Source organism: Seriola dumerili, unplaced genomic scaffold, assembly GCF_002260705.1.
Source record: "Seriola dumerili isolate Sdu_G_001 unplaced genomic scaffold, Sdu_1.0 BDQW01000291.1, whole genome shotgun sequence".
Taxonomy (NCBI): Eukaryota; Metazoa; Chordata; class Actinopteri; order Carangiformes; family Carangidae; genus Seriola; species Seriola dumerili.
Window position 1 is genome coordinate 964,364 of NW_019174546.1, and position 17,341 is coordinate 981,704.

General features: G+C 38.3%; 1 protein-coding gene across 1 annotated transcript; it reads left to right on the top strand.

Annotated features, from left to right (window-relative positions):
• The first annotated feature begins 12 nt into the window (after positions 1 to 12).
• LOC111231023 (transcription factor BTF3 homolog 4-like) lies at positions 13 to 5,293 on the top strand. Its single transcript, XM_022757966.1, has 6 exons — positions 13 to 93; positions 620 to 679; positions 1,892 to 2,005; positions 2,550 to 2,751; positions 4,230 to 4,289; positions 4,649 to 5,293. Exons 2-6 carry the CDS (start codon positions 626 to 628, stop codon positions 4,693 to 4,695), a joined length of 477 nt encoding a protein of 158 aa, XP_022613687.1. The 5' UTR covers positions 13 to 93; positions 620 to 625; the 3' UTR covers positions 4,696 to 5,293.
• Positions 5,294 to 17,341: the final 12,048 nt, after the last annotated feature.

Here is a 17,341-nt window from a genome sequence, read left to right on the forward strand (position 1 = left end):
TGTGTTTTATTGCTGCGAGTTTAAGCTGCGCTACCTCAGGCTCATTAGCAGCAAGAACATTTCAACGGACTGTCAGTGAATTCCTTACCAACGGTAACAAAAATAACGATAATAACAGCAAAAATAATTTAATCTTATGGTAAACATCTGAGTCGATTTGTTTCATCGTTAGATTTGAAGTTGACGTTGGCTTTTTGCTTAGCCTTGCTGATCTTGTTCCGTTAGCCACCGTGCTAATATTAGCTAAGTTAGCATTCTAGCTAGTTAGCAGCCTAACCAGCTACATTTATGTTAAACTTAAATGTCATTTTAAAGTCTGACTCTAGATACTATTCTTTATCATTTTTAGTTTATGTTGGTCAATGGTGTCGGTGTAGCTCGTTTATAACTGTCGGCTGATCTGTCAGCCGTCTACCAGCAGTGCTAACGTGAGGAAATGAGGATTATTGTAGCTCTGATTGCTTAATTCGTGATGTCTTCATTGCATTACAACAAATACTGGCATGTGCTCCGTTAAAATCAACTGTGGAAACCTATATTATCTGTTTGTCATTTGCTCTAATGTGAAAAACATGGTGAAAACAATGTCAAAATCCCCCCTTTTTTAATTTCCTAACAGAACACTATGAATCAAGAGAAGCTCGCCAAACTTCAGGCACAAGTCCGGATAGGTGGAAAGGTAAAGTGTACTCCCAAGAATGACTGATTTAACTTGTGCTAATAGTTTGAGGTGTGGGGCAATGGAAAAATTTGCTGCTGTGCCCCCCAGCTGCAAATTTTTGGCAGGGGACCCCTTTTGGGATAATAGGAAAACAATCAATCTGGACACTCAGTTTTGTCCTGTTGTTGCTTCAGTTGTTGGTCATTCTAAGGAGTGTAATGGTATCCAGCATCTGCCAGGTTGTTTCTCCTGACCTCAGCATTCCCTTTATAGGGTAGGGGCGGGGGGAATTGGCCCCTTCATCTGTGGCCTCTGTGGCTTTGTTCCCACTTATTGTGAGGTCTTCAGCCACACACTAGGTGGCGTTATTTGTTATTTTTCCGTCACAAAAGCCTTGTGCTTTTTGCCTGATTGCACCATGCTGTCATTCTCAAATACATTTCTCTTTATCTGTGTTTACCAGAAGTAACAAGAAGATCCCACACACTGTCGGTCACCTTATCAGTCAGGACTTTTTTATCCTAGGCATTCATCCGTGAGAAATTATGTTGTGCAAGATCTTTGTTTGTATTATTATTGAACGATGAAATCCCTGGTTTAAACATCTGGTTGAGGTTTTCTTTTCTTTCCTTCAACTTTACAATCTTGGTTCAAATCATGTAGCCATGACGATAAAGCCTTTTTTTTATTTTTTTATTTTACTTTATATACTCTAACGAAACAGTGTGGCTGGCACTTTTCAGAGGAATCAGTTCCCTTTCTTGTCAACTGTATTTACTTTACTAGTACATCAGGCGCACGTGCTTTGTACTGTTTTTCACTGCTTTAACGTAGGTGCTTTTAATTTATGGTGATTAATCATTTAAAAACTGGACAAATGAAGCATTTGTACAGAATCTATGATTAATGTGATGTCACTGTTTTAATAAAAATCTTTCTTAAGTCAAATTGCTGACATTAGAAGCATTCTGAGAAACAGAGGAAAAGCTGCTCATTCACATTACAGGCCTTAGTGATTTGTTGTGTAAACCAGGGCTCCTGTTTGTAACTGCTTCACCAAAGTCCAGAAATTAGTAAATGATGCCCAAGATGTAAGGAAAAGAAGTGTCCCACATAGATTTAAAAAAAAAAAAAAAAACGTCTGACCCAGTGGTATTAAACTGTGTTTGACATTTTGGTTCATTCAGCCCTTTAATCCTTTTTTGGCATCCACACCTGTTCTCTCCTTAGGGAACAGCCCGCAGGAAGAAAAAGGTTGTTCACAAAACGGCAACAGCTGACGACAAAAAACTCCAGGGCTCGCTGAAGAAACTGGCAGTGAACAACATCGCAGGGATAGAAGAGGTGAGGCATCTCCGACAAGATTAAAAGGAAAACTAACATCATTGCTGTATTGTTTTTTTTTTTTTTCTCTCTCTCTCTGAGAGTCCTGAATCTTTAATCATTGTCATGTCATAAGAAAGATAAAAGACAGGGAGAGCCTAACCAAAGCGCTCTCCAGTCATGTCATCATCTGGTTTATTTTTAGATTGCTTTTATCCAACAAGTTGCCACACAGAGTTTCAGATAAATCAAAACACAAAAGTCAGTAAATCTTAAATCTTGATACACAGAATTTCTTTTGTTCCTTTCATTCATGTTGTGGCTCAGTTTACCTGTTGAGTTTTCCAGGGAATTATTAAAAATGGTTAAGATACTCGTTGCAATTACGACTATGGTCTAATTTGAGACACTTTTTACCTCTTACAGGTTTTTTTGGGGGGGAGTGTGTAAATAACTTAGGTGTTAAAAAGTACTGCTGACATCATCTCTTGATGTTGCAGAACCATGTGTCAGATCTTATTGGGTCCATGTCTGACTACATGTTTTTTTTCTTTCCCCCTCTCAGGTGAATATGATAAAGGATGATGGGACGGTGATCCACTTTAACAACCCCAAAGTGCAGGCGTCTCTGTCTGCCAACACCTTCGCCATCACAGGCCACGCTGAGACCAAGCAGCTGACGGAGATGCTGCCAGGCATCCTGAGCCAGCTGGGAGCCGACAGCCTCAGCAGCCTGCGCAAGCTGGCCGAGCAGTTCCCACGGCAATGTGAGTATACATACACACTCAAGCTTAAATACTCACTATCGCAGTGTCAGGGTATCTGCCTGAATATTTTTTTATTTTTGGAAATTAAGTTTGAAAAAGTTGGGGGTCATCTTATATTCAAGGATGAGACATGTTCAGATGTTCTTTTTGAATGGAGAGAGTGCGAGTGGAACACAATCTTCTACAAAGAGTGTTGAATTGTGGGTTGTTTTTAGCCTTAACGTTGTGAGCTGAGTGTTTCTTGTAGTGAGTCGCTCAGATTTAGTCCGCCCTAAAAATGCTTTGTTAGTCCGTTTCACCTGCAGGGGTTTCTGAGGGCTGGTGTAACGTGTTCTGCTGAGATTCATGGCGAGTGAAAACAAGTTCACAGCGTCTTCAGTGTCTTCAATACAGAAATGACCCTGAGAGAAAATCTCTCAAACAATCAAAGACTTTCAGCTGAGACAGATGATGAACTCAAAAAGACAAAAAAAAAAAAGAAAAAAAAAAGCTAAATGTCAGAGAAAATAAATTTAACTACTTCCAAGAGCGTGACAGGAGAGAGTGTATGTGGATTCTACATATTTGTACAGTCAAATCTCACTTATAAGATTTGAACGATGAGGACACTCTTCAAACACTGACTAATTAAAACAGAAGGAATAATATATTCTATAAGTCTAGGCCTTTATTGTTTGTTTTCTGTGACACTTTGACTGGTATGAACATGATTAAGGTATTAAATCAGTCAACCACGTTGCCTTTCACATGTCGGTGTACTCATGCAGATTTGTGTGACAGCTTTGTACAGCAGCATTTTGTTTGTGTAGAACCACTGCAGAACCGGTGGAGGTTAAATCTGTAAACGTGAACCAGAGAAACTGGTTGTAGCGGTTGAGATGAACTGAAGAGAACAGCAAGGAGAGTGATGAAAGAGTGAAAACGGCAAAAGAAGATTATGAGCATTTGGAGTCAGACTGACTGTTCATAAAGGTGCTGGTCTCCCCTAGTCCAAGTCCAGAACACTGAGCACCTAGGCTCAGTTTGGAGTGGTTGGCCTCAGTGTTTGCATGTAAATGTAAATACACTCTGTGACACTTTTACACATGGCGACACAAATAATCATGTTATGTAAAATTGTGAAGAGTCCAAACCAAAGTCAGGTCCATTTCATATCACGTGCTGTTTTCTGATTGCAGATGTTCAAATTTTCATTTTACTGAGCATTTTAAGAACCTCACATCCATCAACCTGTAGAGCAGCAGCTTTTTGTTTTTTGCAACTGTGTCGGTTTCAATAGCCAGGCTTCATTGGAAGGTTTTAGCAGAGTAAGCAACAGATCATTGACATCTTGAGACGATGTGTGAAAGAAATGGACAGTTTGGGGTCAGGAAAATGAATCCACATTAACACAAGTCTGCAGTAACTATCAAATAATTTATTTTTGCCAATTTGCAGCTCAACTTTGAATTCACTCATTTTTCTTTACATATATTCAGCAATGGACATGAAAGCAGTGAAGGAGGAAAATGCAGAGGAGGAGGATGACGATGTACCAGGTACAGATGGAGATAATTATTGCTTTAAAGTGTTGCTCATTACGCTTTTCAGATTTATGGTAAAACAGTCCTTTGTAGATATCATCTCTACAGGTTATATAATATATATTTGTTTCCAAAATGATACTCTACATCTATTTGGAGTAGTGTTACATTTTTGTTGGCTGAGAATATAAGGACTTTTCAAATGGTTTTACTTCACCTCTTCAGCTGGAAACTGTTCAGAAAAGAAGTTTTTTTTACAATATAGAATTAAATCACAAATTTTCACAAATTGTTAGTGTCATGTTTATCAAATAATGTGGTGCCTGCTTCCAGAGCAACATCCTGATGTACTTATGTTGTTTTCTGTCTCACAGATCTCGTGGAGAACTTTGATGAAGCCTCAAAGAACGAAGCAAACTGATGAATCCCTCTCTTTCCTCCGTCAACCGTTGTATTTTTTACCTCCTTATGGACTCACAAAGGTCCATTTCCTCTTGTGAGGAAACGGTTGTTAAAGGTGCAATGCATCATCTCCGGAGACGTGAACCACTTTGGTTCAGCCTGCCACTACAGCACGACGACGACAACAACAACAACAACAGCAACAACATGCAGATACAGTAGGTTTCGATTTCAGTAGGCGGTGATGTTGTGGACACGCCGAGAAACAAGGGATCTGCACGACTCTCAGCACCCAAAGGACTCAAACTACTTTAGAAATAAGATTTCTACATGGTTAAACATGGCTAGTATTTAAGAGATTGTTTATTAAATTACAATTAAATGAATGAATAATTCATTTTACATATAGTGGTGATAATGAATTTAATAAAACATTTTTGGTCTATTGATGTTTCTCTTTATTATTTGAGTTTTCGATTTGTTTCGGTTGCTGGAAGGAAACCATAGGGGAATCCAAATGAGCTAAAAAGCAGCAGCATTGTGTTTTGCTGCTTTGATGAGCAGTTCTGAACTAGTGGTTGAGGCCTTTGCATGTGAAGTATTTATTGATGCTCATTTTATAAATAGAATAAACATTTCAGCCACTCGGTGCGCCTCTTCCTTTACACTTCCTTGAATTCATAGATATCTGAGCTGTTGCGTAACACCCTAATCCGGAGATAGATTATCAATTCAAACACGCAAAATTATGTTTTCAAATAGTCTGCTACTTGGATTTGCTCAAGTGCTAAATTAATTATAATAAAACGTCAATCAACATCTATGGGAGACCTTTTACAATAAAGTCGAAACAGAACAATATAATATCACTGCAATACAAGTTAAAGTCCTGCTGACTGAAAGTACTGAAGAAATATCAGCAAAATATGCTTCTTATTAACTGTCAGTGTCACAGTGCTATATAAAATATTTGATCAATACTATCGTAAGTAGCAGCATTTTAAAGATGTATCCAGTTGAAAGGGAGCAAATTTTAACTACTATATTACTATTCATTTTAACTTTTATACTCTTGGGTAGTTTAATTATAACCATGCTTGAATTTTAGTTTGTTAAACGTTCAAGGCAAACTAACTTTAGCTGCCATATGGATCAATTATAAAGCTCCATTCACTCTTAAATGTGACTGAGTTAAAGCATGAAGTAGCAGAAAATGGGAAAAACAGAATTGACTACTTGAGTAATTACTTTCACCACTGTGAATCAATTCAGTTTTTATTATTATTTTTTTACCTTCATTTATCAAGTAAAAATGCCATATGTAGCTGTTACAACCTCACAGAGGTGATGGACAGCTTTTATTTTACCTTTGATCAGCTTTTTGTCTCCTAGTCATGTTAATTTTTACAAAATCACTTTTGGTTCTGGGAACTTTAACGGGCATTTCAACATTACTGTAGTTTTTTATTAGGGTAATTCTAAATCGGTAATGAAGATTACTGTCAATATTGGAATCAGTTTGCAAAGCTAAAGTAATATACTGTTAAAATTAGAATTAGGTCTGTACATAAGGAGGGGTTAACTGAGTTTGGGTGGCTTTTACACATCACTACATCCCCGCCAACACTGTCACATCCCGTTTCATTGATCATCTGTGACGCTCCACTGCTGCATCGTGCACCTGATCAATGGGCCGCTGCTGTCGTTCCCTGTAGTAACAGGAGAGGTCTGACAAGGTTACCGGGGATGAATGTGCCATTTTGGCTCTAGGGTGTCGTATCGTGAGCGGGACGGAGCTGCGGACCCGCCCCGGGGCTGAACACACCACCTTCAGCAGCCCGGTTTGAGCCAAAATGTCCCTGCTGCTGTTGCTTCTGCTGCTGCTGCGGCTGGAGCACAGTGCAGGAACTGGATGGAGCCGAACCGTTTTAAGTGCATCAAGTTAGACAATAACAGCTGGATCAAAACAGGAAACTATGTTGTTACCTTGAAAATAAAAGCTCATAAACAGTTTTCATTACAGTAGTTTGTGAAGGCTTTGGTCCAGTTCTCACAATGTGCAAATCTGTTATTGCAAATAACCAATATGATAAATTCTTACCTTTAAACACAAACTGATGCAGTACAATCTCAACTATAATTTTTATGAATGTCGGATTTACTGTAGTGTGAAATCAGCTATATTTACAGTATTACAGAATATTCAAAACATACTGTGAAAGTTTTCAAAGGTAATTTGTACTCTGTGTCATTTTAAATACTGACTTTTGCATAAATTCCAGTGTTTTTTGTTGTTGCTATTTGTATAATCTGCAAAAAAAATGCATTGCTCTGTTTTGAGGGCAGTTAGCTACCGTTTGACAACATCATTTGATATCTTATTTTGTAATGCAACAATGATTGAACATATACAGTGTTGTGATGATCTAATTAACCTGTTGTGTGATGAATTATCTAATGGAATACACGTTATTTTCCAAAATGATTTTCAAACAGAAATTATTTTTATGGAATTGCCCATATGACGCACTATTAATTGTTCACTTGTATAATCTGTACATAGTTCTGTGAATGTATGTATGGATGTGCTTTTGGTTGTTAAATGCATGGGGTTTAATGTTGGGAAGGGCAAACCTGAGGACGCCTCTGATTACAGGTTGGAAGCTTGTCACATCTGTTGGTAATAAGTTGATTGGCACATTGTTGGTGAAAGGATCCAATCATGACGGACACCAAAGGACCATTGTACATTGGAGAAGGCATAGGACAAACATGCACTTCCCCCTTTGTGCTCATATTTGATAATTTAAACTAAAAAAAAAGGAAATGTCTAATTGACATGGGTGGGGAAGTCTTTGTGTGCTTTTTTACTTGTGTACACACTCCAGCTCCCATTTTTTTTTATTTTGAAATCTACAACCGGAAGTTATAGATGTAAATTGTGGCTATCTTGACGTTACTCCATATTTTTCCCAGTATTAAACCTTAGGGGAGGGATACTTGAGCGCTGTCGCACAACTACGGTAGACTATAGGCTGTACTTTCCGACTTATGCTGTTTGAGTGGGGCGGGCAGCGGTGGGTCTACACAAGGATACTCAAAAATAGCTTTCAAAGGCGATTAGGTATGACGGATACTAACGGAGGGGCTCCGCGGGACTGTACGTAAAGATGAGGATTCCTCCAGTGAGTAACTGAATTTGTTTTCATGATATTTCACAGCTCTGTTGCGGCTCTGGCGTTACAAACGGCAGGCATTGACTCAGCTTAAGTCATTGTGAATGGCTGTTGTGGTATTTTTACGGTGTGTTTCGCTAGCTAAACGGTGAGGAATACCGCGAAGGTGGTGTCACGGTAATACTATATTTTACGTCAATTACACAACACGTTAACGCTCTCCTTGGCAATACAAGCTGTAACTAAACAGCCACTAAAACGCTAGCAGAAATTACTTTCAGTGACTATGAGAAATGGATCGAGTCACCCGAGGAGGAATGCTTTTCGAAATTCCTCTTAACCGTTAAAACTGCCCGTTGGCCACAAAGCCCACCGAGTCAGTGACGGTGTGACTGTCCGTCAGAGCAGCAAGTCGCTGCCGTCACTCGGCGCACGACTGCCCGCTGAACCGTTGGGGCTAACACTAGCTACTCCATTCCCCTGATACAGCCTGCTGCTGTCCAGTGGTACTAAGTGGAGTATATTTTTTAAAATTTTCACCACATCGTTCAGTCGACTTGGTGATAAATGTTTAAAAAACTTACTCTTGGCCTTTTGCTGATCTGGTGTGGACGTTAAATTCAGCTAGCAGCCCTGCTAATACAACTATCCAAGTTCTGGTGCAAACAAAATCTCAACTGTAGAGGTTTCTGCAGCTGTTCCGATTTATTTAACCTACTGCATTTAATAACACAGTAGTTTTCACAATGTGCTTACCTAGTCTACCTGTGAATAATATTTACCATCTGAGGCTGTGTTTGGCCTGTAGGCAGCAGCCACAGTGCCACTTACGGTTGCATAATCCAAGCTAATGGTCATCTATCTGCTCTTTAGAGTTAGTTTGGTGAGGATTGTTGGTGCCAGGTCTTTTGCATATGCCTCATCATTTGGGTGTGCAGGCCTAAGTTAAGCTCTGGAGGTGGATTTAAAAAAGAAGTGGGGCCCATCCCAGTGCCAAGTTGGATAGTCATCATCAGTGAGAAATTAAAAATGAATTTGTTGCTGAAGGGATGGCCAGATCAGACAATATTAAAATGGAGCTGAAGCGATTAGTTGATTAATCGAGTAGTCGATCGCCAGAAAAATATTCAGTCATTCATCAATCATTTTAGGTCTGCTTCATGCACTAAACTCTACACATTTCCAGGTTCTCAAATGGCAGGAGTTGCTCCTGATCTTTGTCATTTATCAAAGTAAACTAAATATCAAGGTCAGACAAATTACAACATTTGATGATGTCACCTTTGGATTGCAAAGTGGGATGGTGTTTTTTTCACTCACAGCCCTATATATATTAACCCCCCCCCCCCCCCCCCCCCCCCCCCCCCCCCAAAAAAAAAAAAAAAAAAAAAAAATCTGTTTAACATTCACATTACCAGAAAAGTTTTTGCTTTGTAACACCGATTATTATCTTGTCTGGTCCTGTTTGGCATCTCTCCAGTCTGGGCTGGCTGATTATCAATGATCCATGAAAGATTTTTACCTATACCAAGAGAAGATGATATCCCATTCCATCTTCAAGTGGTACTGAAACCCCGGGGGGTTGATTGAGTAGACTGATCCCACAGGCTTCCATGCAAAGACAAGCTCTCATGTGTGCAGAAACTCCCCAGATGTAGGTTACTGTATGCTTTCAGAAAGTATTACAAGTCTCTCCCTGATGGCAGCCTGGCGGTCTGTCTCTTTTTATGTCTTCTGGTGGTTAAATGTAGATCAAAACATAAAGGAGAAAGGAAGCTCATAATAGCTTTTGACACTTGCTGTGAAGCAGAGCAGCTCTTTGTAAGAGGACAGCTACTCTCTTCTTTACCTTTCCTTCTTCAAACCTCAATGGATTTACCTCTCCAACCTCTCCTGTCAAAGAAATTATCTTTTCAGAAATTCTGAGGAAGTGTGACCTTTTGGAGGATACAAACCTGTGGCATGTTTTTCTTTTATATGTGTTTCTTTCACATCTTTTATCTCTCACAGATCTTGGGAACTGCAATAAAAAAAACTTACTGGAGGAGGGAGGAGAACTCCCGGTGCACTCCCAGTCAGGGCGTTCAACATTACATAAAGATGTGTCACTCAGTCATGCGATCATGTTGTTAAAAAGTGATGTCAGTCCATTCTTAAAGAGAGGAAGTGATCATTTGAGGTTTCCTGTGCTCACCCTGTACAGACGGCGTCTGGAGCATGGCCGTGTTATGTATGGATCTAAAACCACAGTTTTCTCAGGATGTGAGCTTGTAGCCATGGGAAGTTTGTAGCACCAGGAAAAAAGGAACAGTCCAGAAACTTGGTGCAGAGCCTTTAGTTCTTGAAGAACTATTTATAAGTTTACAGCCATGATCACTTTCACAAAGAAGTTTTCACTAAGTAACAAATCCTCAGTCATCTAGAAAATGTCAGAAAGCAGTCTCAAGTGCCCAAGGCGACATGTTCAAGTTCTGTGTTTTATTCAACCCAGAGTCAAAGAATAAAGAAAAAATGGCATTAACAGTTTCTCAGTGCCCATAGTGATGTCCTCAGTTTGTGTGTTTTTTCCAATCCACCACCCATAAACTCAAGGTTTTTAATTGAAGTGCCTCATATGACAAAGAACAGCATGGAATCCTTACATTTGAGTAGTTTACACCAGAGAATAATTGGCTTTTTTGCTTGAAAAAGAACTGAAATAATTAGTTGTTAATCAAAATAGTTGCTGATAGATGTACTTTCAATTGACTAATCAATTAATCAACTGGTAGTAAACTGAGTATATTAGTTTTGGACTACAGCTTCAATGAAGAAATCATAAGTTATTTGGCATTAAAATATGATTGAAATGATAAACTGATTATGAAAATCAAAATAGCTGCTGATTAATTTTTTTGTTGACAGACATTTCAATTCATCAGCAAATTGCTCCAGTTCTATTTGAATGTATAGTTGATTAGGTGATCAGAACATTAATCTGCAACTATTTTAATAATCAATTAATCATTTTGTAATTTCTCAAGCAAAAATGCCAAAAGTTGTCTAGTTTCAGCTTCTCAGATTTGATGATTTGCTTATTTTCTTTGTCATATTTGAGAATAAATTGAATGTCCTACAAAAAATGACATCACAGTGGGCTTGTAGAAATTATAAATGGCATTTCATTCTTTTTTAACATTTTATAGACTAAATAAATAATCGATTATTTCGATCATTTTTTTGCTGCTCTATTTCAATGTACCATTGTCAAAACTGTCTACCTGTAAGCAGATGTGTATTACAATGCACTAAGAAAAATAACTTATTGCTACCTCCTTTCATATACCACTGGCTGAAGACAGTATGCATAAAACTTTAATGAAACAATTCTTAGAAGAAGAACCACAGGACTTTCAATAAAGACACTAAAGTCCTCAGTAAAGTGTAAGAATCACTCTCAAGTGCAGACTTAAATGACAAATGAAAGTGTTGTAAAATAATGAGTATGGTGATGTCAAATACCCTCCCTCTGCAAATCAGCCAATAACAGGCCTCCAAATATGCGTCAGGGCTTCATCACACCATTCATCATGATTTAATGCACAGCTTGTCATGATTAATCCTTCTCATCACTCACTGTAACATTTATGCTTCAATGTATTAAAGTGCACAACAAATAAGCTTATGATAAGATGTATGTAACCATGAAACTAATAACCAACCTATGTTGGCAACATTAGACATGTTATCTGAGAGACTGAAGCCTGAATATGTTAGGTTAGATCTTCAGTTGCAACTGAACTGATCAACTGAGGGTGTTCTTTCCAAAATTATGTTGTGTAGTGAACATGAAGGTTATTTCCTGACCTTGGGATCAGTATGCGACCACATCGTTTTAACTTGTTTACAATAGAAAGTCACATATATGCAGTTTGTATAAACAAAAGGCATTAGGACTGTAACTATGTAAACTAACTAAGTAATAACAATTTTCACTTTCATTTTCAGGTCATCTATTAATTGTTTTCGATTAGTGGAATTTTCGTTGGTTTATAAACTGTCAGGAAATCTTGAAAATGGACCCTCACAGTTTCCCAGAATGTCATTACATGACTTGTCTCAACAAACTGTCCAAAACCCAAAGAAATTCAGTTTAGTTTCATTTAAAACGAAGAAAAGCAGCACATCCTCATATTTGAGAAGCTACATCACAAATGTTTTGGACTTTTTATTTAATCAATTATTGAAATTGTTGCCCGTTCTTTTTCTGGTGATTGACGAATCATTTCACTTCTTGAATACATCTTTAATTGTTTCTCCAGAACAGAGAATGCAGAGATGTTTCTCAAAATGAAACATCTTTCTTCAAAGGCAGGATCAATGCCACAGCACTTTCATCATTTTATATATTGAGACTAAGCTTTGTTTTCCATTATAATAACTTTTGCAAATTTTATAATTTGCATAAATATGGTTTACATTAGGAATTTATATTAGCAAGAAACATTTCAGGATTTGATTGTATTCACATAGCTGCAACGATTAGTTTTTAAAATCAGTTAAACTCAGTTAATCATAAGCTTCACAAATGTGAGATTTTGCTGCTTTTCTTTGTCATCTATCACAGTTAACTAAACATCTTTGAGTTTTGGACTGTTTTTCAGATAAAACAAGACATTTGAAGATGTCACATTGGACTCTGGGAAGTTGTGATTGTCATTTTTCACTATCGACATTTAATAGACCAAACAATTAATTGAGTAATTAAACGATAAGTAAAATATTCATGAATTGCAGCCCTAATTCTCTACTCTATGTCGGCTTGTTTGTTGTGGTTTATATCATCGTATATTTCCAAAACATCTTGTGTTGTCGGTGAGTGTGTGGTTTCTGTCTCCATCTGTGTAATGCAGACATCAGCTGGTGACGCCTAACTGGGTACCTCGTGAGCTCTCTTAAATACTTCAGGAGCTGAGGCCAGGACTGAGCACTTAGCAACATTTATGCAAGACATTTATAATTTGAAGACGAAATCCGATGTCATTCTCAAAATTTAGATGGACTTAAAACCAATGTTTTACTATTAAATAGCTTCATACACATTGAGCCAGTTTTTTTGTTGTTTTTTATGACAAGTTTTGACTTGTCATAGCAAAACAAAAACACAGGTGGTCTCTAGGCAGCATAGACACTACCAGAATCCTGGAAATGCTGCACTTTAGGCCTGCAACTAATGGATTATTTTCATCAATGATTGATCTCCTGATTGTTCTCGATTAATTGATTAATCATTTTTTCTGTAAAATGCCAGACGTCTTCAAATGTTCTGTTTTGTCCAACTAATAGTCTAAAACTGAAAGAGAAGAGTTAAGCATCATGTGTGAAAAATCCTCAACATCTGAGAACTTGGAACCAGGAAATTTTTGGTATTTTTGCCCAAAAGTTACTCAAGACAGTTATTCAATTATCAAAATAGTTGCAGATTCATTTTCTGTCATTCGACTAATTGACTGCCCGCTGATTGTTGCAGCTCCTGTGCACTTAAATGCTGTTTGCCCTTACTAAGCATATTGTATCTGTCATTTTCTTGCTGTGATACATTAAAATGTATATTGTGAAAAAGGATCTCCTGCCAAAACCTGGAAGATCTGCACTATCATCATGCAGGAAGTGGACCTCAGGAAATAATGATAAGAAATCAAAGGAAACAAGAAACCAGAAAAACTATTCTTGAAGGGAAACATCCTAAAACAGAGGAATCTTACTCAGCTAAACCAGATGCTAAATTTAGTGAATGTATGTGTATTACATAACCAAAAGATGAATGTCAAACGACACTAATCACTGTGAGGAATTTCCAGCTGATTGGCGGGGAAGTGAATGCAGCTCCCCTCACAGGAAACAACAACAGGAAACAGTCTTGTTCTGACAGCGAGGACTTAACGAACTGTTTCAGCATTCTAGTATGTCCGAGCTTCCACACTGTTTATGTGCTTGTCTTATTTAATTATGCTGCCATGCCAGGATGTCCAGTCAGGCATGGTTTATTGTGTTAGTAGTCTGTTAGGCCATTTCATTATTAGCATGTCTGGCTTACACTGGAGGCTGGAGCAGGACTGTCGGTGAATGGGGGTTCAACTTTAATTTGCTTGATTTTAAAAATAGAATAGAGTCTCTGCTCTTGTTTTCAGTCATGTCATTCAGCATTATGTTTTATACTCTATGTTTTACCCTGTAGATATATGCTTTTGTTGAAAATGAGGGAGGTCACATTTCATCTGTCTGTCCGTCTGTGGTGTTGATCTAATAAAACTTCCACAAACAATGGTGTTATAGGTGAAATAATTAGTAAATTAATTGAGGGAAAAGACAGAAAAGATACTTTATCAAGTAGAAACACTACACAGTCTCTGTTTGCAGCTTCTTTAAAAGGTCTTTTATAGCATATTAAAATGATTATCTTTGGACAAAATGAGCAATTTGAAGATGTCCCCTTGACTTACGCTATTTTGCGACATATTTTTTGGCTATTAACTGTCAAATGAAGGAGGAATTTTAAGGTGGTAGAACCAGTTGATAAATTTGGATAAGAGAATAATTGCCAGTTGTGTCGGATGCAACTTATAGAGAGAAGTGTATCTTTGTTTTTGGGGGACTGCACGGTCTTGATTTTCTTGTTTTACTACATGTAGTTGCTTGCCCTTCTGGTAGTTTTAGATTAGTCATTAGTAGATGAGTTGAAGGTCACATTGTTGGGAGCAGCATGTTTGTACATTGTGTAGCTGAAGGGAGTATTTTCTTTCAGTCGTACGAGCTCTGACTGACACTCTCTCTCATGCACATATGTCTCCTTTAAAGCATCTTCCTAAGTTTACATGTCTAAAAATACAACTCCTTCACGCACTTTGACTAAAGATGCATTATTCAGCGCCTCTGCAGAGTAATTAAATCTTAATCAGGGACGGGCTCCTGTCGTCATGGAGGCGTGCGTGTGTGTGGGTGTGCGTGTGTGTGTGTGTTTGTTCACATGTATTTGTGTGTGTGTTCATGGTTGCACTGTCCCGCAGTTCACTGGAGCTTGGCAGACTTGTATGGTGTGAGATGATTTCTTCTTTCATTCAGTATAAGGGGAAACCTCTCTGCTGATGTAAAAGGTGTAGACGTCGGACATGGTTAAACTTAGATGTTGCTCTCATTCAGTGGTCAGGTCAGGTGACGTGAAGGTTATTTATTCTAAGCAAACTGGATCTCATCTTGCACTGTTAGTTTCAGTTTTTTTCCTGTCAATCTTAAAAATGGTGGTTGTTTTCATGCTCTGTCCTGCTGAAGCAGTTTCAGTGGGATTCCAGTGGCTCATGTGTCATCACACCAACAACACTGGTCTTGAGCTTGGGGTTGGTCAATAATTTAGTTTTTAATTTAGGGTAAAATAGGGTTTTCATTTTCTCAGAGTACTTATAGTACAGTTACTAAAACCAAAATGCTTACAGTGAGCACCACCCATGAACTGCAAAATCGAAAGTTCTCAGTTTGAGTCTGGCTGGGACCTGCATGTCTTTTCCTGTATCTCTCTCCCCTTGTTTTCTTTCCCCTTGTTTTGTCTGTCGGGTTACCTGACTAGATACATTTGCCTCAAATTAGGTTTCTTTGAAGATTGTGATTGCAATGGTTAGCACCTGATTCTTGTGTTGGAGATTCCCACATGCATGCTAAGCTTTCATTAACTGGTATGAATGTCACAGTTTATATATATATATTAGCAAGTAAAATGAAGCTCACTCCCATATTGACTGAGCAGTGACGTCACCTGGCGTGTTTTGTTCCTCAACTGAATCATCATACTCCATCTGGACTGTGCTTGCCTAAAGGGTTGTAGTGTGTTCTAATTACAGCACTGTTTATTTGTTTCATTCACTAGTGGATTAATAATTTTGTGGATTTTCTTAATTTAAAGAAGCCCTTTTTTCTAGTCTGTGAAATTGTCCGTTGTGTTTGGCTGTGACAGCAGCATTCTTCCTCAGCCTCGTTCCTGCTGTGGCTGAAATGGTTCGACCCCACGATACACACTACACATGTAGCCTCCTGTCCTGTGCCTTCACTGTTTTTGTGCTGACATCGTGCCCATGCTTGCATCTTAAACTAAGCGGAAAATGTGTTGACTCTGCTCCTTTCTACGAAGCCTCTGCTCTGCGGAATATTTGGTCTCTGGTGTAATCCCTGGTCGCTCTTGTCCTTATGAGAGTGACCCTGAAGTTCAGCCTGGCTGTTACTCATTTGCAGCCCTACACGCACATACAGACGCACATGCACACCCCCGCCCCCATGCCCTACCACGTCACACATACACACCCCCCCCATGCCCCACCACATCACATCCTCTCTCCAAGGTCTCCTCATCAGCAAGGACAGACGAGGCAGGTTTACTGTGCAGTGATTCAGGCTTCAGCCGTTTTCCATTCATGACTCTGATTGCCTTGTCGAGCTTGGATGGCTAATGGCTCACTATGTATGATAATGTGCAATACACTATCAGCGGAGTACATGGTAAGCTGGATGGTATACTGTCTTATCAATTGAAGCAGGGTGTTGTTCATGAACTGTCCTAGAGTGATCTAAGATTTTGTTCTGATTCATCATCAGTGTGATGGGTGGAGACATTTACTTTTAAGTGTCTGATGTGATTCTATTTCAACATAACTGTGTGTCATATTCTTGACATTGGGCTGCAGCTTATTTTAATCCTTGATCATCAAATGTTTTGGCTACAAAATATCAGAAACGGGTGGAAAAAAAAGTCCATAAGTCTAAAACTGATGAAGAAAAAGCAGCAAACGCTCATGTTTGTGAAGCTGGAGTATTTTTGCTTGACAAAATGGCTAAAACAATTAATGATAGTGCTACAATTGTTTTCATTATTGATTCATCTTCAAATAATTTTCTTGGTTAAACAATCGTTTGGTCGATAAAATGTTAGATAACTGTGGAAAATGTCTGTCACAAGTTGACATCTTCAAATGTCATGTCTTGTCAGACCAACAGTCCAAAACCCAAAGATATTCAGTTTATTATCACAGGAGAATAAGAAAACCAGATAATATTCCCATCTGAAAAGTTGGAGCCTGTGAATTTTTTTTCTGCTTGGAAAAATTGCTTAAGTGATTGATTAAAAATAGTAGATATTTGACTGTTTCACTACTACTATTGAGCTCTACTTGAAAATACCAAGATTGTACAATGTTTTCTTTAATTTGTAGTTTAATTGTGAGGTTTTGTAGGCAATATTTTTATTTAAGAAAATACCGGTCTCAACCTAAACCAAAGTGGGACTTAGAATAAAGAAGGATCCTTCATAATTTAAACCCTGTTTACAGATACTTTTCACCCACAAGAAGTGAAATATTCAGCTCAGAATAAGCGCTCAGCTAGCTTTACTTTTTACTGTAAGCATGTGGGGAATGTTTGTTGCTGTGGTGGTACTCGGTGTATCACCTCGCAGTGTAACTAGCAGCC